This window comes from Neurospora hispaniola, assembly GCF_033458365.1.
Source record: "Neurospora hispaniola strain FGSC 10403 chromosome Unknown B0T23scaffold_7, whole genome shotgun sequence".
Taxonomy (NCBI): Eukaryota; Fungi; Ascomycota; class Sordariomycetes; order Sordariales; family Sordariaceae; genus Neurospora; species Neurospora hispaniola.
In genome coordinates this window covers 2,268,681-2,287,404 of record NW_026944412.1, presented here as the reverse complement: position 1 = coordinate 2,287,404, position 18,724 = coordinate 2,268,681, and the positions used below count along the sequence as shown (strand labels likewise).

General features: G+C 51.9%; 6 protein-coding genes across 6 annotated transcripts; 4 read left to right on the top strand and 2 right to left on the bottom strand.

The window, feature by feature from the left end:
- Positions 1 to 1,107: 1,107 nt before the first annotated feature.
- On the top strand, positions 1,108 to 2,435 carry B0T23DRAFT_407187 (uncharacterized protein; the record flags this gene model as incomplete). The annotated part of the gene is made up of 4 exons (XM_062839165.1): positions 1,108 to 1,474; positions 1,652 to 1,732; positions 2,165 to 2,252; positions 2,288 to 2,435. The coding sequence occupies 4 exons, from the start codon at positions 1,108 to 1,110 to the stop codon at positions 2,433 to 2,435; spliced, it is 684 nt and encodes a 227-aa protein (XP_062690131.1).
- A 55-nt stretch (positions 2,436 to 2,490) lies between these two features.
- B0T23DRAFT_422781 (uncharacterized protein) lies at positions 2,491 to 5,864 on the top strand. Its single transcript, XM_062839810.1, has 4 exons — positions 2,491 to 3,870; positions 3,971 to 4,389; positions 4,482 to 4,555; positions 4,630 to 5,864. Exons 1-4 carry the CDS (start codon positions 2,936 to 2,938, stop codon positions 5,500 to 5,502), a joined length of 2,301 nt encoding a protein of 766 aa, XP_062690130.1. The 5' UTR covers positions 2,491 to 2,935; the 3' UTR covers positions 5,503 to 5,864.
- An 895-nt stretch (positions 5,865 to 6,759) lies between these two features.
- Positions 6,760 to 8,478, top strand: B0T23DRAFT_220331 (uncharacterized protein). The gene has a single exon (XM_062833716.1). It carries the CDS (start codon positions 6,979 to 6,981, stop codon positions 8,119 to 8,121), a length of 1,143 nt encoding a protein of 380 aa, XP_062690129.1. The 5' UTR covers positions 6,760 to 6,978; the 3' UTR covers positions 8,122 to 8,478.
- A 318-nt stretch (positions 8,479 to 8,796) lies between these two features.
- B0T23DRAFT_220320 (protein TOL) lies at positions 8,797 to 12,354 on the bottom strand. The gene is made up of 2 exons (XM_062833715.1): positions 11,455 to 12,354; positions 8,797 to 11,370 (listed from the first exon to the last, which is right to left on the bottom strand). Exons 1-2 carry the CDS (start codon positions 12,239 to 12,241, stop codon positions 9,035 to 9,037), a joined length of 3,123 nt encoding a protein of 1,040 aa, XP_062690128.1. The 5' UTR covers positions 12,242 to 12,354; the 3' UTR covers positions 8,797 to 9,034.
- Positions 12,355 to 12,543: 189 nt separating this feature from the next.
- Positions 12,544 to 14,982, bottom strand: B0T23DRAFT_387124 (Alg9-like mannosyltransferase family-domain-containing protein). The gene is made up of 3 exons (XM_062837665.1): positions 14,728 to 14,982; positions 13,937 to 14,618; positions 12,544 to 13,872 (listed from the first exon to the last, which is right to left on the bottom strand). Exons 1-3 carry the CDS (start codon positions 14,796 to 14,798, stop codon positions 12,826 to 12,828), a joined length of 1,800 nt encoding a protein of 599 aa, XP_062690127.1. The 5' UTR covers positions 14,799 to 14,982; the 3' UTR covers positions 12,544 to 12,825.
- A 526-nt stretch (positions 14,983 to 15,508) lies between these two features.
- Positions 15,509 to 17,793, top strand: B0T23DRAFT_220302 (Gar1/Naf1 RNA binding region-domain-containing protein). Its single transcript, XM_062833714.1, has one exon. The coding sequence runs from the start codon at positions 15,651 to 15,653 to the stop codon at positions 17,742 to 17,744; it is 2,094 nt and encodes a 697-aa protein (XP_062690126.1). The 5' UTR covers positions 15,509 to 15,650; the 3' UTR covers positions 17,745 to 17,793.
- Positions 17,794 to 18,724: the final 931 nt, after the last annotated feature.

Here is an 18,724-nt window from a genome sequence, read left to right as displayed (position 1 = left end):
CAGCTCCAATCCGCTGTTGCTTTACCTTGACGGCCTCTTATCACCTTCGCTAGCAAGTTCTCCTGATGACTTGCTTGGGTTGGCTTCCTGGAATTCGTTTGTCTCTACTTGTTCGACTAACAACTGTCGTCAGCCATCTTGGATCCATCATGCCCCCGTCCTTCTTGTTTGGAGTGTCTCGTATTCCGCTCCCGCAAGTGTAGTGGCGATTGGCGATTATTTCTGTTGCCTGTTGTCGGGGTTTGTCGGTCGGTCAATTCAGCCTCCAGGGGCAACGCCGCGTTTCCAAGTCACACCCAGCTTCTGATTAACCAATCCCTCGCTTGGACAAAAGTCTTGCGATTCTCGGTTGCCTTCAAAAAGGTACGAATGATCTCCACTCCTCGGAGACTCAGGGGCAGCATGGTTGGCCTAGTGTTCATCCCGCGTGGTGTTAATACAATCTAACCCTGGTATGTTTGTTAGTTTGGTACAAAAAAACGCCCATCTCCACTTGAGAGCCCCGGAAAGTGAGGAAGTATTCGATTTTCAAATAGATAGGTACTGAAAGGGGACTTTTTCTTTTATATTTTTTAAGTTTGAAGGCCTTTAAGGAGACGGATGGAGGCATAAATAGAGGCTTTTGTGGCGTATCACATCCTGGTCATTGTTGGTCGCTCCAAACGAAAACTCTAAGGAAGCCAATAAGAGCTCTATATCTCCCCTGTTCAACCTATGGCCGAAGAACCAAACTAACAAACATACCAGTCTTATATTGTACACCACAACGGCCAGGCTCCAGCTTTTTTCTAATCTTCACACCACTCGTCTGCTACAATGACGCATCATCCCTGTGGTCCATCGGGCGATCTGATTAGTTTTCATTGATGTTTCCAGCAAAGTGTCCTGTATAGTCTTGGTTTCGAAAAGATTACTGAACCTGCAGCCTCGCTCGAACGTCGTGTTGAACCTCATCTTCTCAATGCGCGCACACTCTCCCGGTCTGTATCAGCATCGACGCACACTTGTTTGACCTCCATCACAGTCCGGTCTGCATTCCGTCTCAACCCAATTCTCTCCCTGTTTTCTTCTCATACCTTACGCGGAGTACATTCGAGGTAGATTGCCATGGCATCACCTACTCGTCGATATAAGTCGAGACCCGCACCTCCGTGTCCGGCCCCACAAATCCCGGGCTCCGACCCACTCAACTCAACGACGCCCGATGGTCAGTCGGCCTCGAACACGGAGCTCCTCACAAAGTTTTCCGAACACGCGAGTTTGGAACGCAAACCCTATACAGACGTCCATGTTGGCTTGACTTCTCCCACTGCTCGAAAGCCATCATTCATGGAGCTGCCAGCCGAGATCCATCTCCTCATTACCGAACAACTCATTTACCCCGATGCCCTATCCATGAAACACGTCAACAGATACTTCTACAATCTCGTGGACACCGGTGTGCGTAAGAAGGTCGAGTGGCTTGTCCAGTGTCGTAGGTTGCACTTGGGTTGCCCCAATCACAGGAGTTGTGACCTTGGTAGCGACGTGAGGTTTTGCCGAGGCAGTGTAAAGTGAGTTTGTTTTTCCTTCTGCTTTACCACAGTGTTATCCCAACTTTCTTTACTTTATTTCTTGCCGGTGAATAAGTGCTGATCCACAGTCTCTTTAGACTTCTTATGCAGCGTTGGAGAGAGCACAATGAATGTGAAGCCCGCCCCGGCCTTGGGTGTCTGGTATACAGCACCTCAACGTGCGTACATCGCAGGAAGCTAAGAAACAGAGTAAAGAGGTGGATTCGACTCAAGCTTACAATCGACATACCGCTCCTGATATTGGCCTTGCTAGTCGTGCTTGGAGCCTGGTGGGCTGTACCATTGTTCTCTTGATACCTGGAATCTGGTCGTCAATCATGCGATGCTTGTAAGGCGCTGGTTACCTGAGAAGACGCTGCATTGGCAATGGCAGCATCCTCATGGTCATTTAACAAGCGGGCATACTCGATCGGTGAGCGCTGTTTCTATGCTGGAAGATTTCCGCAAACTCATCCATGCCACATGTTCATGTTACTGATAATTCTCTAGGACGTCCAAACATAATGAACAATTCCACTTGTTCGGATCAAGGCTCTTTCTACCCCCTGTGCCTCAATTCGGATTTCAAACCTTTACATTCCGAATCCAAGAATCTTCCCCCACTTTGGTTTCTGCTGGTTCAACCACAAGAATATCTTGCGCAGGTTCTGCGCTGGCATCAAGTATGTTTAAGTCTAGGTCCTTCTACTGCGAAAAAAGAAAAAAAAAAAAAGAAAAGAAAAGGATGATCCTGATATACAGGCGGCACCAAGGGGTGGCAGCTGCTTGCTTCGCTATAACAGTTCAGAATCATCACAGCACTGCACTGCGGTACAGTTACTGGTTTTTGAAATTTCTCTCTCTTCTCTATTCGACCATTAAAGTCATTCAGATGATACCTTTCTTGCCTAAGTTGATGTCTGGCAGTTTCAATCAGGCAAATGCTGGCTGTCCCGTCAAAGACTTCATATTCCAGATACACTGTGCTCTTGCTATCGATGCCATTCACACTCTATCCGAAGAGGTTGCAAATCACTCAAATCAATACGCTCAGGTTCTCGTTGAGAACATGAGCTCACTGTCTAGCAGTATCCTGCTATGTGTCACTTCACAGGATACTCCTCAACCTTGAGGCAAAATACAACAACAAACCTGAAGAGTAGGCGGATACAGCACCAGGTTGTGGAGGGACCTTAACCTATTCACGAACACGTTGACTAATTTGCATTTCACTCGAACTATTAATATCCAACTCTTTTCTTTTCCAACCCAGATCTGTTTTTTTGCATTCTCCTTTTTGTCAAGTGACTCGGTTAACACAACAAACAACCCCTTCGCTCTGCAACTTCAGCGCCGTTTTGCTAAGGTAGCGACACTTCAAGATGCCCCTCCTTATGGCTAGACTCGCTTCGAGTCCAACCTCGCCCAATAATTATTCATTGCGCACTCCTATGATACAGAGGGGCGCGGAGAACAACCTCATCGTTTCTACTCCGAGCCAGGGCACTGGTCAGAATCAGCAAACTTCGGCTTCCAGCCAACTTCAGGCAAGCCTCCCACCAAGCAACTCTATGGCCAGCCGTGATCCTGCTTTAGCGTCGTCGGGCGTTCAAGACCATATGGCTTTCATGGCTGAGCCGGACATTTCGACTCCTGCCTCTGCGACTCTTCAGCAAGACAATGTATTGTCTGGTGTGGGTCAGCCAATGGTAGATCAGCCACTGCTTGTCATCCCCAATACCGTGGGCCACATGGTATTTCAGCCATTGCCAGTCGTCCCCGTTGACATGGGCCCGATGTTCTTCGAGGAAGGCTGTCCGTGTCCTGGTTGTCAGCAGTGGATCGCGCAACAGAGGCAACAGATCAATGACCTGACCCGTCACGTCGACGGCCTTGAAGCCTCGATAAGACCCGCCGGTCCCCCGGCGATTCACTCGACCAAGAAGGTCTTGATCACCAACCTTCCCAGCGAAATCCTCAACATGATTGTGTCGTATGTCATGGGCGGTGTTCACGAGTGGCATTATTCTCCGCCAAAGTTCCCGCTTTCCGCCCTAATAGAAGGCCAGCAGCAGGGCCAGCCAGACGGTCATGCATACACTCATGCGCAACACGAGGGAAAACGTTGTGCCGGTTCTTTGACCGACGAGAAGCTTCATGGTCTTTCTCAGACATGCAAGCGATTTCGGGATCTTTGCGTTGCCTTTGGGGCGCACGATTACCTGCAAATTTGGACAGAGTTTGATGAGTTTTTGAAAGATGATTTCACGCGGCTCTCCGAGGCCAACCGCAATTCCGGGATTATCTCAAGAGTGAAGTACGTGATCCCATACTCCCAACCCAACTCCCAATTACCCTCGCTTTTTCATGGTATATGAAGAGATATCAAAGTGCTAATCGACTTCCTATATCTACAGACATTTGATTATTAGCCCCCCTCCAAATGGTCGTGCTTACGTGAGCCGCCCAAACAAGTGGAATGGTTGGGGAGAAGCCGGCCGCTTCGATTGTGTCCGTACAGTCATCGCAGGCATGGACAATCTTGTCTCACTTGAAATTTCTTCGTCCAAGAAATACGACACGCTGAGAAATGCTTTCAAGAATCGCACCCTTCCTACCGTTAGGAGCATCACGCTGGACTCTCTTGCTCCTCTCATGGGAACCCTCATCCGCTCCTTCCCCAATCTGCGTGTTTTGAGGAGCCGTTCCACAGGCGTATGGGACCGTCCGGACAATGAAGTTTTCAAATCGCTCCAGAGCTCGCAGTTTATCGAGACAGCTTGTTTCCTCGGAACAAGAGGCATCAGAACAAGTCGTCAACATCGAACCCCTCAGTGTAAGTTATTGATGCCCATTTCACAAACCCAGCTTAGATGCACAGAAAGCAATCCTTAACCTGTCCCTCGCTGACATCGATGTTATAACTAGACGCTGTAGAGGGTCTCTCTCAACTTAAGCATCTGTTTTGGGAGTTCAGCGAGCCTCATTGCCAGGCTGAAGATGTAAGCATCACACAATCTAGCCCCTTTCTGCCATCATGGATAGCCATCTTTTCACAGATATCTAACTTGATTAGACCAACATGATCGAAGCCCTCAGGGCTCACAACAACATCAGGAAGTTCACCGTGCTCAGGCACGCCTCTAGACCTCCACCTGACTTTTCGCAGGTCTATGACGATGATACGACCGTCGCAAATCTCTACTTTGATCGCATCCCTCACCTTGAGGAGATTGGCATCTGCAGAGCCAAGGACAGATACGGCTATGGCCATGCTGATAGCGGCACGGTCTTTGTCAGGATCAAGAAACAGGTTCAAGCAGTCAAACCAGCCGCCAAAGAGGACGGCGACGGATCAAACAACAAAGGGGGGGAAGAGAAAGAGATCAAGAACGACAAGAACAACAAGACGGCGATGACCCCAACCCCGGAAACCATCACCCTCGAAAAGAGGAAGGTCTTGCGAATCTACAACTACAGACAAAGCGACGAGTATCGCATCAAGCAACTCGAGCTGGGTCACATTCCGCGCACACCTGACCGCTACCCCAGCCCGGGAATTGCCCGCGATCCGGAGTACTCGATGTTCGAGCTCGAGTGGAGGTGGGCGAGACACCAAACTCTGAAGGAGATGTACGAGCGCGAGGCGGCTGAGGTTGCAGAAGTCAAAGCTTCCGCTACAAAGGCTGCGAAGGCCAGCGCTGCGGCTGGCATTCCCCATGTACCTGTGGTGGAGGGTATTCCTGCTGTTGCAACCGTGGCTGGCTCAACTTCTTCCACTTCTTCCGTGTCCGGAGGTATTCCGGTCGCCGCTGCCCATCACGGCATAGCCGTACCCCCTTCCATCTTTGGAGGTGCTGCCGCTGTCGCCAATCTTCGTCCTAACGAGGCCGCCTCTCGGAGCATTGACAAAGCTACTAGCAGCTCGAACTCCTCCTCTTCTACTTGATTTATCTTCTCAGTCCCTCATAGCGCGCTAGCGGCTGGCATTTCACTTCAAGCTGGAAAACAGGTGCTCCATCATTTCCTTAGGTAACTCGTCTGCATCTTCATCTCAAGATGATGGGGGCTTCCTGGCAAGGAATCATCCATGATGGACATAAAGAGGCAGAGACCCAAAAAGCGGACCATTGACGCGATGCAAGTTGGAAGAAGAAGTATTGTACAAAGTAGAGCTACGAACAAAGAATCTGGTCGAAGAGCACGAAGGAACATAGTAAACAGGAACAGAAAGGCAAAGAGTATGTACAAATACAACAACAAAAAGCTTAAAATAGATGGAAATGAGAAATAAGAAAAAGTAAAGAGAACGTCAAAGTAGCTGTTCATGTGCGTGTCCTGAAGGAAGCAATATCGACCTTGATACACGCATTGCTTTGTGGTTTTTCTTGAATCATTAGTACTTCACCGGCATATGGACTAGAGATGCCGAGACCCACCACCCTTCCACACGCAACCTCCTACTCCATTAATGACACTTGATGATAACTTCGTATTAAAAGACCAATTTTCGATCCGGTGATGAGTATTGTTTTTTATGAGACGAAATGCTCAGAGCCTGAAGAAGGCCTGAACGCGGCGACAGAAACTTATTTGAAAGTAGAATGAAAAACACAGCCAGAAAGATACCTAAATAAGGCAGTAAAATGCTTGTCATTAGATCCCTATCCCAAGTTGTGTTGACGCTTTTATAACTTATTCAGCCGATTTCGTACTTCCCCCGACGCTCCTCCTAGAGAGAAGCGCGAGGTAAGCCAGTCCATACAAACGGACAAGGTACGTATAAGAACCCCGAGAATCCTCGACACTAGATAGTTCTGTAGTAGTCAACTGATCATCATCACTGAGACAAGTCTACTTGTCATGAACCTTTTGGTCTCACCAAACGTCTTCCGATAGTCTTCACCTTCAACTATCCCATTTAGGCAGGTCAGGCTGCCGTTCATCACATCATTGAGGCGGATGGAGATTCTACTGATTATCAATCAACCTCACAGCAAATAGCCATTTTTACCATATTCATACCCCTGGTTTCCTATACGGATTAGGGGCTTGGCTGGCGCCTTGGCTGTACCGATTTGTGCCGTGGGTAGCGAATACCACGATCGGGAATACCGGGATATAGAGAAGCGGAGAATGTCGCCGATGTGTCGTTGATTTGAAATCGTGGTGGAGCCTATACTACCGATGATACAAACCGGTTTCGTGCAGACACTGATAGAGTATATAGAGGGAACCCATCTCTGGTATACGACTCTTCATGAAAAGTCTCAGATACTTAGCACAAGCACACGTGTTCTCATCTCTCAGAGACTACACTACACATTACAACCTCACTCGTTATACCCAACCCGTCTTCTCTAGATAGAGCCGTTAAAAACTCCCAGTCAACAACCCCTGGAACCACGTAGAAACACTATCCACAATGGCCGCCGCTGCTGAGTCCCGGCTCTTCCAGCCGCTCAAACTCACCCCCAGAATCACCCTTGCCCACCGTCTTGCCATGGCCCCCCTGACCCGTTTCCGCTCTGACGACGAGCACGTCCCCATCGTCCCGCTCATGACCACCTACTACTCGCAACGTGCCTCCGTCCCGGGCACCCTGCTCGTTACGGAAGCAACCTTCATCTCCCCCGCGGCGGGCGGCTACGACAACGTCCCGGGTATCTACAACGCCGCGCAGATCGCCGCCTGGAAGAAGATCACCGACGCCGTGCACGCCAAAGGCAGCTTCATTTTCTGTCAGTTGTGGTCGCTCGGGCGGGCTGCTAACCCCGAGGTGCTGGCTAAGGAGGGGGGGTTCAAGCTCAAGAGCTCGAGTGCCGTGCCCATGGAGGAAGGGGCTCCAGTGCCCGAGGAGATGACGGTGGCCGAGGTCAGGGAGCGGGTGGCCGAGTATGCGGCCGCGGCCAAGAACGCAATTGAGGCTGGGTTCGATGGCGTTGAAATCCACGGCGCGAACGGGTACCTGATTGATCAGTTCCTTCAGGACACGTGCAACCAGCGGACGGATGAATACGGTGGCAGCGTCGAGAATCGGTCGCGGTTCGCGCTCGAGGTGGTCAAGGCTGTGGTGGAGGCTGTCGGCGCCGAGAGGACGGGCATCCGGCTCAGTCCGTACAGCACGTTCCAGGGGATGAAGATGAAGAAGGATCTGGTGCCGCAGTTTGAGGATGTGATTCGGAAGATCAACGGGTTTGGACTGGCGTACCTGCATCTTACACAATCGCGAGTTGCCGGGAATATGGATGTTCAGCCCGGGGAGGATGAGGAGAGCTTGGCTTTTGCGGCCAAGTTGTGGGATGGGCCGTTACTGATCGCCGGCGGGCTTACCCCCGAGACGGCGAAGCATTTGGTTGATTACGAGTTCCCGGAGAAGGACGTGGTTGCTACGTTCGGGCGACACTTTATCTCGACACCGGACCTGGTGTTTAGGATCAAGGAGGGCATCGAGTTGAACCAGTATGACAGGGATACGTTCTATAAGGCCAAGTCGCCGGTTGGGTATATCGACCAGCCGTTCAGCAAGGAGTTCGAGAAGGTGTACGGGGCACAGGCGTTGAACTAGAGCAGGACATAATCCACGACAGGACGGATATAGACTAGGTATTTAAACAGGAAGGAATCGAGCGATATAGAATTCCCTGTTTGTCGATTGCTTGGCTTTTTGGCTCCGTGACAGTTGGTCGTAAAGCAGTCGGCTATGTTTGCCTGGGGGTGCTGCGCCGACCCGCTTGGAATGAGCTCCCATTTTGTCTGGCAGATGATTGCTGGTGCCTCTCTTGGACCATACTACCTACGTTGAGGGTTGTCGAATGCATCCTGGGCGTTTGTAGTCGAGGCTGCCGGAGCGTGAGAACGGCCGGTTTGTTGCGTGTTATGAGCTCGATACCGGTAGATCTGAGCGCTGGCAGCGTGCCATTGGTATGCCCTTTGAGCGCATCTCCATGCCGCCTGGTAGAGTGGCGGGCGGTGTTTGTAACGAACGGCGTTGGCGACCCGCATGTGGGTCCCGCTGTCGCTTGTGTGTTCGACCAGAGTATTTATTCCTCTTTTCTTCTCCCCATCTGAAATTTTCTGTCATAGATGGTACTAGCTTTGGCTTTGTCTCTGACCTTCCATTCTAGCGCCCTTGCATCATTTCAGATCAACCAACCACAACTACCTGGGAAGGTGAAATTCCGTAATGCGAACTTGGTGATCAGAACCGCAGTACAATTCCGGCAACCACTCAACTCGAGTGCTTTGAGCAGGGCAGGTCTGTCGCCGAAGTTCTGTTATTCCCTACTAATGCTGACCTCAAGACATCCAATGCATCCACTGCCCATCTATTCAAAAAGAACAAAGATGACAATGTATATGTACGCTGCTCATATCAGTGTCGGACGTTAGGCTGTTTACTGCTGTATTGATGATATCAAAACCTCAGCCTTTCAACATGATAACCTGAATGCCTACAGCGACCCAACTTCACTCGGCCTTCACACAATCTCATAAACATAATAACCGTTTGCCTCCCCGCCACCCAGCACCAGGTCAGGCTTAAGTCGAGCCACAGCCTGACAGGTCTCCAGAAACCTATCAATTCGATGGTAGAACGTCCGTTGGAGACACGGTGAGTATCGCGTTGCCAGATTGGTGTTAAGCGGACGTGGGCCGTTAACGTAGGGGTCTTCCTTCAAGGGATCCGATCGTTGCCCTTGCTGAATTTCTTGAGCGAACCATGCGTCAATGTTACGAAGGAAGCCCTGGTTCTTAAGGCGTTCGATGCCCGATGCCCAGACGGGGAAGTCTTCGTAATAGTATTCGTTGAACTCGGCGGGATCTCTTTCTGTTTCCTCACCGGACTCACTTTCCCATGTGGCGTTGGCAAATGGGTTAGATGAGTAGGAATCGTCGGAGCAAACGTCGTCCGGTTGTGAGTTACTGGAGTCGTCGTATGTGTCTGACGGGTGGTGATGGTGGTTTGGGTCCGGATATCGGACGGCGCGAGATTCGGGGTCCGAAGAGCTTTCAAAGTCGACGTTCATGTGAGTAGCCGTTTCGTTGTCCCGTTGTTCGCCGTCTCGAAGTTCATTGTCAGGGGCAGAGTTCCACTGAGGCGCCTCGTCAGTGATGAAAAACAAGCCCACTCTTCGAAACTGTGGTACCGCGACCCACGACGATGCCTTCAATAGAACCAATCCAACAAGTTGAAGTTTGCTCGGGGTTCCTGCCGGCCCGTCCTCTATAAGCTGCACCTGGAGCGGCGCCAGGTAAGCCTCCTCCTCATCTTCCTTCATATCATTGATATTGTCCCAACGCACCGCGATAGACTGATCCGAATGCAGATAAGCAGGCATACTGGTAGCCATATTGACGTATACGCCGCTTTCGTTCATCCTAAATTCCGAACTCATCTCGTTCGCTCCAAAAACCAAATCATAAGCCTCACAATTTCCATCCCTATTCCTAATCCTCGGTCTCGGCAGCACCGGCCCCCTAAGCTTGATACTCCCAGAGCCAGGAATCACCGGCCCAAATGGATTCGTTGATCTGACAGGTGTCACCTGCGCCTCCAAAACCTCCGCCAAGCCATCCACACACGCGGCCTCTGCATATGTCAGCTTCAGGTCCGTTACACCGGGTACATGCTCCGGCACAAGCGACGCCCACGACCACGAAGGCGCCGCCTGTGCATCCCGCTCCTCACACCGATCTTCGCCGCCCATATACCACAAAAGCCCCTGGACGAGCCGGTACGACCACAATCCCGCCAGATAAGTGACCCCCGGACCCCATCGACCGCTCAGTTGCTCCGCTATGCCGGAGATGGCTATCAGTCTGTCTGAGGCCTTGGTCAGCGACCGGCTGAAGTACGTCTGGACCAGGAGTTCCCAGGCTTTGTGCCGCTTGGCATTCGTGTCACTATTATCAGCGGGACCCAGCTTGTTGCCAGTGTCGGTTCCAGTAAGGTTCTCCCACTGATGCTGAAAGATGGTTCGCCTGTCATTCACATCACCGTCCCAGCGCTCCCTATCGATGGACGAGGGGAATGACTCGCTCGCTTCGCAGGTTACGCACTCCCAGTGCAGTTCTTCCTTGCCGAAGATCAGGGTGCGCCGAGCGAGGAGTTGTTCCTGGAGGACCCAGCCGCGTGTGAAGAGGATGAGGTCCGATTCCTTTTCGGAGCGGTATTCGCTTGTTAGAAACTTCTTATTCTTTATGTTGTAGTCTTTATCGTCGTCGTCTGATAACGGTACCTCTATAGACCAAGGTACCGTCGAAAGCGGATGGCGCGGGTTGAACAGCCCGCCATGAGAGTTAGGCGAGGCTCCCGCGGCTAGGTTAAGCACCGAGTTGCGATAAACGTACTGCATCTTGACCGACTCGTCGTCCCAGTCTTGTTTAGAGTCTTGAATAATGCAGAGAGAATCGATCCAGATGTAGGGCACGATGTTCAACCTCTGCGTCACCTGGATGGCGTCCCTGAAGGTCTTGGGCAGCTCGGTGAGCTTGATACCTTCCTTTGTGAAACGGTCATAGTTTTCCTTGAGGAGCTGGGTGGGCACCCCGTCCTTTCCCCAGCAGTGGCTCAGCGACATGAAGGGTGTCTCGGAGACAGCCAGTCCGGCCGTGTCGATGACTCGGACGTGCGTGTCTCCGGGACGTCCGACGGCGATTAGTCGCGCAGGACGCCGTTCGTGACAGTCCATGGTCTCGGCAGCGCTGCACAGAGGGTGTGAACGACAGTTGTTGATCCATTCGAGGGCTTGGTTCCAGCTTTGTTCGCTGGCTGTGTGAAAGGAGGCAAGGAAGGAAGGGGGATAGCTGGGGCCTACGGAAAAAAAAAGACTTTTAGCTATTGTTTTACTTTCTTGACTGTTCAAGTCGATCTTTTAGACAGTTTCTGGGCACATACCAGGTATATACCCCCTCCTCAACCTGACAAACTCACTAACCACTACCTTCCCCTCCATATCCACGTCCACATCCTTCTCCCTTCCTAGAGGCACTCTCGGCAAACACCTAACGCTCACCTCCCCCCTCCACACATCTTCCCTCCTATCCTCCGCCCAAAAAGACAGTCCAACCAGTAGATACTTCACATCCCTCCATACCTCCTCAACTTTCTGTTTCAAATCCTCCTCATCCTCGACTTGGACTCCAACGACAAGCCTCCTCAGCACCTTCACCATCACAAACCAGCAGAATTGACATTGCCCCTCGCTGGCCGAATGAAACAATTCCTCGGGGGTACATAGCTCGCCTCCGCGACGCCACCATACAGCGTGGGAGGGGGGTGGTGGGGATGATGCTAGGGCTTTGGTGCAGCGGGGGCAGAATTGGTTTAGTGGTATTGTTGGAGGCAGTGATGCTGCAGGGGCTGCTTTGGTGATGGAATACCGGATAAAAGCTTCATATGAAGTGAGGTGTGGTGGTATGTTTATTGGTGAAAGCGAAGAGGGGTTATCGGTAGAGGTAAAGAAGTGAGAGACGAAAGAGTCATACGTTTGAAGGTAGGATGGGAGAGGGAGGGAGTTGGAGGTGAAGTACTCGAGGACTGCTTCGTAGGATCCTTTGTGGGATCTTGAATCGGGGTCTAGATGGGATGATGAAGGTATTGGGGAAGAGGCAGAAGATGAGGAGACTGTGTAGGTGTTACTGTTGGTAGAAGACATTGGGCAGCCGGAGGATGGGGATATCATGGTGCTGTAGGAACTGCTCAGCTGGATGGAGCATAGGTGAGCTCAGGAAGTTTTACTAGTATGAGACTGCGGTGAGGTCGAAAGACTTTCCGGACTGAGAAGAGGTAGTAAAGTGAAAAGGAGAAGTTTGAGAATAATACATCGAGCCAATTTACATGATCGACGTCGTCGTCAGCTGTAGTGTAGCATAGCGTAGTAGCGAAGGTGGGTCTCCCTAAGCGCCGAACAATAAATAGACATTTGGTGATACCGTTGTGCGACTTTAGGTTTGTAGGTAAGTTCTTGTTTTCCCTTGGGCCATGCAGTACCTTACCGTTGACGAGTGCTTACTTAGTATTTACAGAAAAGTGCCCAGTCACTAACCTCTATTCTTCTACTCTCTGTAGGATTGACATACTCGCCCTAACACTAACATCCCGGCACATTATGGTTATCTCAGTCACTGGGCGGCGGCACGTACAGAAAGGTCATTTCGGTACACACTTCTTCATGTATGTACTGTACGCATTTTTCTCTATAGTATGGATGTTGAACTACCTATACACCAACATCCTCTTCACTGCCATCTAGAGGCCCCAGACTACTCACTGCTTCCGCTTCAACAAACAATGACGTCCCCACTTCCTCCTGAACTTCTCCGGGATGATCTCCCAATCAGGCAGCCACAAGGCCCTCGCCAGAAAGCTGGTGCTCGCCGGATCCATGAACTTCTCGCACTTGACGATTTCCCAGTGTTCCGTGTCCGCAACAAAGTCGGGTTCGTTGGGCGGCGCCTTCCAGTCCAGACCCTTCTGCTGCTCAGGGAACTGCGTGTCGACAAGAAACACGCAAGTCTTGGGGTCAACATACTTACCCGGATCTTCCTCATTGCGGTCATTCAAGCCGCTGGTGGGTAGCCAGGTGCCGCTGAAGAGACCAAAGCCGGTGCCGGCCTCTGAGAACTCACCGGGCAGAAGACCGCGGAACTCGGAGCGGATGAACTTGGCGTGCATGTCGCGGGGGAGGAAGTAAGAGCTGGGGAAGCGGTACCAGTCCTTGCCGAAGCAGACGGTGTCGCCTTCGCCGCCTACCTCGAAGAGGGGCTTGTAGATGGAGAGAGGTGCAGAGTAGGCTGTGTAGAGACCGTAGATACGAGCGAGACCAATGGCCATGGAGAAGAGCAGGCCAAGGGCTACCACGCCGAGCTTCAGCTTGGCGGGGATTTTACCAACCAGGCTCTTGGGATCGGCATTTCCAAAGGCCGCGAGCAGAGTGTGGATAGCAAGCGCAGCATTGAGGGCAAGGAAGGGGTAGGCAGGGTACATAAACCGCTCTTCCTTGTGGGGCTGGAGGGAGAAGATGGCGAGCCACATGTAGAAGGGGGTCAAGAAGACCACGGTGCGGAAGCCGGTCTGGAAAGTCTCGGCGGACTTGGACAGGAGCTTCTGCAGCAACAAGATTGGGAGGGAGAACAGTGCCAAGACAAACCAGATATTGAAGTTCAATGTGAGGTTCTTGAAGTAAAAGTCCCACGGCTCAGTGCCGTAAAGCTCAGGCCCACCCGTCTTGGAAAAGATGTTGTACTTGACAATGTTCCAGGAGGCAATCTCAACCTTCCTGTAAAAGAAGGTGTTGACCAGCATGTCCCCGAACTAGAACATCTTAGCACTTGCTACAAGAAGAGGGCACAATGGCGAAAGAAGAGATGTGACCTACCACAAGCAGACCAGCCGCAACGACACCGCGGACCACACGATGAGCGGCTTCAAAGAAGCGATCCTTATCGCCGACCAGGGCAAAGAAGACTTCCTCCAACAAGAAAGGGGCGCAAAGGGCGGCGGCAAAAGGCCACCCAAGCACACCACCAATGGCAAAGTAGAACATGGCCATGGAAGTCTTGAGACCCCCACGCCAGTTGATGAAAGCGGCGGCTCCCAGCATGGCCATGTACATGGCGAAGCTGGAGGGCAGGTAGGCGGTGCTGGAGTGGAAATTACCGGGGCTAAATACGAGCGCCACGATAAAGAACAGGCCGATCCTCGGGTTCAGGGCCAAGCAGATAGCCCTCCACATGAGCGTTTGGCTGAGGGCGCAGACGAAAGCCAGAACACAGCGGACAAAGTAGAACTCGGCGACCTTGTTGGAGTGAGGGAGCAGTCTGCGGATATTGCCCACAATGGCATGGAGGGCGACGTAAAGCCAGTTTCGGATGGCATAGTCGGGCGAGTATTCCCAGGTTTGGAGGCCATAGCCGTGGCTCAGATAGTGTGTTGGTTCCCAGTAATTGAAGGTCTCGTCACAGTCCTGGATGGGGGCGAAGAGAGCGGCAATCAGGTTGGCTCCGAGGAAGATGTAGAAGGCCGAGATGGGCTCGATCGCGTAGGCATCTCGAATTGCCCTGGAAAAACGGATGTTAACTGCACGTTCCAGCGACAGATATCAAGCAGACATGAGTGAAGCAGAATGGGAGCTTGTCATGATCGTGATGGGTGCTGGGTTTCACTAACTGCTTCTTGGCATGTTTGGCTTTGGGATGCACAAACTCCTTCTTGGGAGCTTCGCTGGTAGGTGGTGGCATCGGATCGTCGCTGTCTTTGGAACTGATGTGTTTCGGATGAATTCAAGATTAAGTTGGAATTGGGAGGGAGGGAGACAAAGTGGAAGCTAAAGGAAAGGAAGAAATGCCGTCAGAGCATTGGCGCTATCAGGATGAGCCGCGGTCAACAACACAACCCGCAACTGGTCAGAGTCTGGCGTTCAACAATAACAGAAAAGTTGGGGGATTTTCAGCAGCTCGTCTTGCGTCACTCCCGCAATTGGACAGCGCTCCATCAGAGGTTTGATTCGGTGCAGGCAATGCACGTGAAGACGTCGGTCCAGGCAGGCTCGGCAAGCTGGGCTTGTGCTGCGCTTGTCCGCAACGGGAGTAGCGCATTCAATTCCAATCCGTGCTTCCTGCAGCTTTGCCCGCCATTCGACAGGGGTCTGGCTCGATAACTTTTTTTTTTTTTTTTTTTTTTTTTTTTTTTTACCCATGTCCCAAATTTTGGATTTGGTATGCCCGATAAGAGTCGCGATAAGGAAGTGGTCCTGCAAAGGAAGTTGCTTTTTGCCTGAATCTTTCCCCTTCCTTCGCCATCCCATCATCTTGCTCACAGAGTGTTGATCTTCATATCCTTCTTCGAGAATTGACTGCGTTTGGTATTTGATATCGCAGTTTGAATTGATCGATATCTACGAAGAGGCGCACTCATCTTCTTTCCCAAGAAGCACCCTATGCGACGCGTGGTGCTACAGTCAATTCGCACACCATTGCCACCTCTTGTCAACCAGCATTCACCCTATCGTCACCGGAGCAAATTCCTGTTCGACAACAACACTACATTCAGCCTAGACCACTCTTGTTGCCTTTTCTTCGCCTCGCTTTGCCATGTCTGAACACCCCTTCCAGATTCCAGGCCTTGGCCAGGCAAGGCCAAACGAGCAGCTCCCCGCTGACAACTTTGCACCTGATCTTCTTGTCGCTGCCGCTAGCATCGTCGGACAGGACGTCCTGGCAGTGAACTCTGCTGACCCTGCGCAATTGCTTGGGTTGCCCAAGCCAAAGACCGAGCAGAAGAAGGATGAGAACGCTATGGATGTTGATTCCAAGCAATTAGACAGCACGCCTGCAAAGGCACAGGAAGACGTCAGCATGACGAATCACGGCGATAACAAGCAACAAACTGCCACCGAGAATCCCACTGCTTCCAACCTCGACTCTCCTCCGAGCCCCGACGTCACTTCTACACTCGAAGCCGCCCTCAATGGTATGCTGGATGCTCCCACCAGTTCGGCAAACATGACCAATGGCGATCAAGACGGTGCTCAAGAGGAGGAACACCCTGAGTGGGAAGAGGATTCGTCGCCATACGAATCTTCCTCGGAGTCGAGCTCCGATAGCTCATCTGATGATGATTCGGATGACGAAGATGCGCACCCCGTGTTGGGCGTGGAGGAAACAGTCAGGATGCTCATGGCCGGCCTTGACGAGGAGGAAGAGGATGGACCCAACAAAGGAAAAGGAGCTGGCGCGCCATTGCGGACCAAGAACGAGATCGTCGAGGAGATCATTCCCAAGCCCGAGGTTGTCATCACCCCCGAAATGAAGATTGAGCCTCTGGCTCACGTCGAGTTTATTGTTGAGAATACCGTGGTCATGAAGTCTAGAGTCCCCGGCGAGGTCAAGGTGCTCGACTTGGGTTCGGTTCTCTGCAAGGAAGACAGGACGGTCATCGGCGCCTTGGCTGAAATCATCGGCAATGTCAAAAGCCCGCTGTACACTTGCGCTTTTGCCAACCAGGATGAGATTAAGGAGCTTGGCCTGGAGGTCGGCACACAGATCTTCTACTCCGTTGAACACGCCAACTACGTCTTCACCCAGGAGCTCAAGAAACAAAAGGGCACCGATGCCAGCAATCTCCACGACGAAGAAGTCGGTGCTGACGAAATGGAATTCTCCGACGACGAGAAGGAAGCCGAATACAAGAAGCAGCTAAAGATGAAGAAGCGTGGTGGAAAGGCTGGACGCGGGGGTCTGCGTGAGCAGGTTCTTCGTGACCAGTCGTACGCCCCGAGCACTGCGTATGCTCCCTCAGCATCCAGTGCCACCCTCGACCACAGTCCCACAGTATCCAGCGCTACGCTTAACTACGACGAGGATGACGATGGTCCCTACAGGCCTCTCGCTAGGCCCGTAGGCTTTGGTCAGGGAGGGCCGCCCTCACTGCCACCGAAGCCTGAGGTCGGATTCAACGCGGCACATGGTGGTCAGGGTCAGCGGGGTGGCTTCAGCCGTGGAAACCGGGGTGAATTCCGCGGACGTGGCCAGCGCGGCGGATACCGTGGTGCTGATCGGAAGCCCGGTGGCCACCGTGGTGGACGTGGCGGTGCTGCCGCCCCTTCCTATGGAGGCTACGAGAACACTTCGGCACCTCCTCCATTCCCCAACACACAGCTGCCTCCTCCTATTCCCCCGAATGCTCAAATCCCCCCGCCTCCCTTCGGGGCAACCCCAGGAGCAGCACCCCCGATGCCCGGTGGCCATTGGCCTCGTATCCCAATTCCATTCCCACCGCCCCCTATTTCCTTCCCCCGGCCCTCGACCCAATCACCTGTTCCTCCCCCTCAGCTTGCAGGAGCTTTTAACTTCAACTTTCAGGCGTGGAATCAGGCTCAGGGCCAACCGTATCAATACCCACAACAGTCCTCGTCATCATCTGCTTCCGCGCCCCAGCAACAATCGTCAACTCCCAGCTACCCTCATCAGGCACCGGCCGTCCCGCCTGTGTGGTCTGGCGTCCCGCCCCCACCCCCTATCTCTGGCGCATACGTAAACCCGAACTTCTTCCAACAGCTGCAGGCCCAGCATGCCCAACAGCCCCAACAGCCCCAACAATCTCAACAACCCCAGCAACAGCAGCAGCAACAACAGCAGCAGCAGTATTGGGGACAGCACAACGCATACGGTCAGGCTCCTAAGTAGGATGAATCGAGCTACCCAGTTGCCGCGTGGATCGCCAACAATTATCAATGAAGGCGTCGGGCGCCATTCTTCGAGACACATCTCTATCAGAGCAATGGCTATTTTGAGAAGATCAACCGACCATTTGTTGATCCTTGATTTACGAAGGCAACACGCAGTGGCCTTGATAGCGCATTACCTGAGGGTCTCTCTACCTTCATACTATCTACATGTCCCGAGTCATGTCTGTCAGTATTTTTGGTTTGTTCGAGAGGGTCTGGCTTGACTTTCGGTTCTGAAGAAGGATGGCTCCTTGAGCGAACCTTCGTTTGCAACCGGCCTAGCCTCCATTGAAGGAGCATGGTTAAGTTGTGCTATTGATTGGGGTATACTATTCTTTCCCTACATCAATCAAGGCAAGCAAAACTGAACAAGCGTCTGGATACTCTTTGTACAAGGAAAGGATGGGGCTTGAAGTACAGTTTTGAAGCTGTTTGCGTATTTGAGCGAGTACAAATCATACCAGAATCATTTCTGGTCATTCAGCATCTCTATGATGATGCAGCATGGTGTTCCTGATGTCAAGTTAACAAGATGGATATGCTGTACATACAGCAACCATGGCTGGTACCTATTGGGGGATATGGTTGTCGATATATCGGACACCAGACCGAAAGTGAGACACAAACAAGACACATACCTGTGGCAGGGATAGTGCGATACAAACAAAGAGACCCAGAGGCACATACACATAGTCATGATGTTATCATCAATTGACATTGCTGGTTGTTTAGATACTTGTGTATCTCCAGCTCAGCCACTAGGTCTGCTTTGAGAAACGGCAGCGGCAGTTGTTGGATCGCTCCAGATAGACCCACGCATTGCGAGCTGTATAATCATTCACTTGCTTCACATAGATAGATCAAGTGGAGAAACCAACAGACGAAAAACGTGACGTCGATCTTATTCTTGAAAATGGCGCTGTGCTGTTGCTGTGCTGT

Excerpts from the sequence above, each read along its gene's own strand:
- B0T23DRAFT_387124 (XM_062837665.1), bottom strand. The coding sequence starts at position 14,798 with ATGCCACCACCTACCAGCGAAGCTCCCAAGAAGGAGTTTGTGCATCCC. Across the intron at positions 14,619-14,727 it reads GCCAAACATGCCAAGAAGCA|GGCAATTCGAGATGCCTACG; the intron begins GTTAGTGAAACC and ends CCGTTTTTCCAG. Across the intron at positions 13,873-13,936 it reads TTGCGGCTGGTCTGCTTGTG|TTCGGGGACATGCTGGTCAA; the intron begins GTAGGTCACATC and ends AAGATGTTCTAG.
- B0T23DRAFT_220331 (XM_062833716.1), top strand. The coding sequence starts at position 6,979 with ATGGCCGCCGCTGCTGAGTCCCGGCTCTTCCAGCCGCTCAAACTCACC.
- B0T23DRAFT_220302 (XM_062833714.1), top strand. The coding sequence starts at position 15,651 with ATGTCTGAACACCCCTTCCAGATTCCAGGCCTTGGCCAGGCAAGGCCA.
- B0T23DRAFT_422781 (XM_062839810.1), top strand. The coding sequence starts at position 2,936 with ATGCCCCTCCTTATGGCTAGACTCGCTTCGAGTCCAACCTCGCCCAAT. Across the intron at positions 4,390-4,481 it reads TCAACATCGAACCCCTCAGT|ACGCTGTAGAGGGTCTCTCT; the intron begins GTAAGTTATTGA and ends TGTTATAACTAG. Across the intron at positions 4,556-4,629 it reads CTCATTGCCAGGCTGAAGAT|ACCAACATGATCGAAGCCCT; the intron begins GTAAGCATCACA and ends TAACTTGATTAG.
- B0T23DRAFT_220320 (XM_062833715.1), bottom strand. The coding sequence starts at position 12,241 with ATGATATCCCCATCCTCCGGCTGCCCAATGTCTTCTACCAACAGTAAC. Across the intron at positions 11,371-11,454 it reads GAGGAGGGGGTATATACCTG|GCCCCAGCTATCCCCCTTCC; the intron begins GTATGTGCCCAG and ends TTTTTTCCGTAG.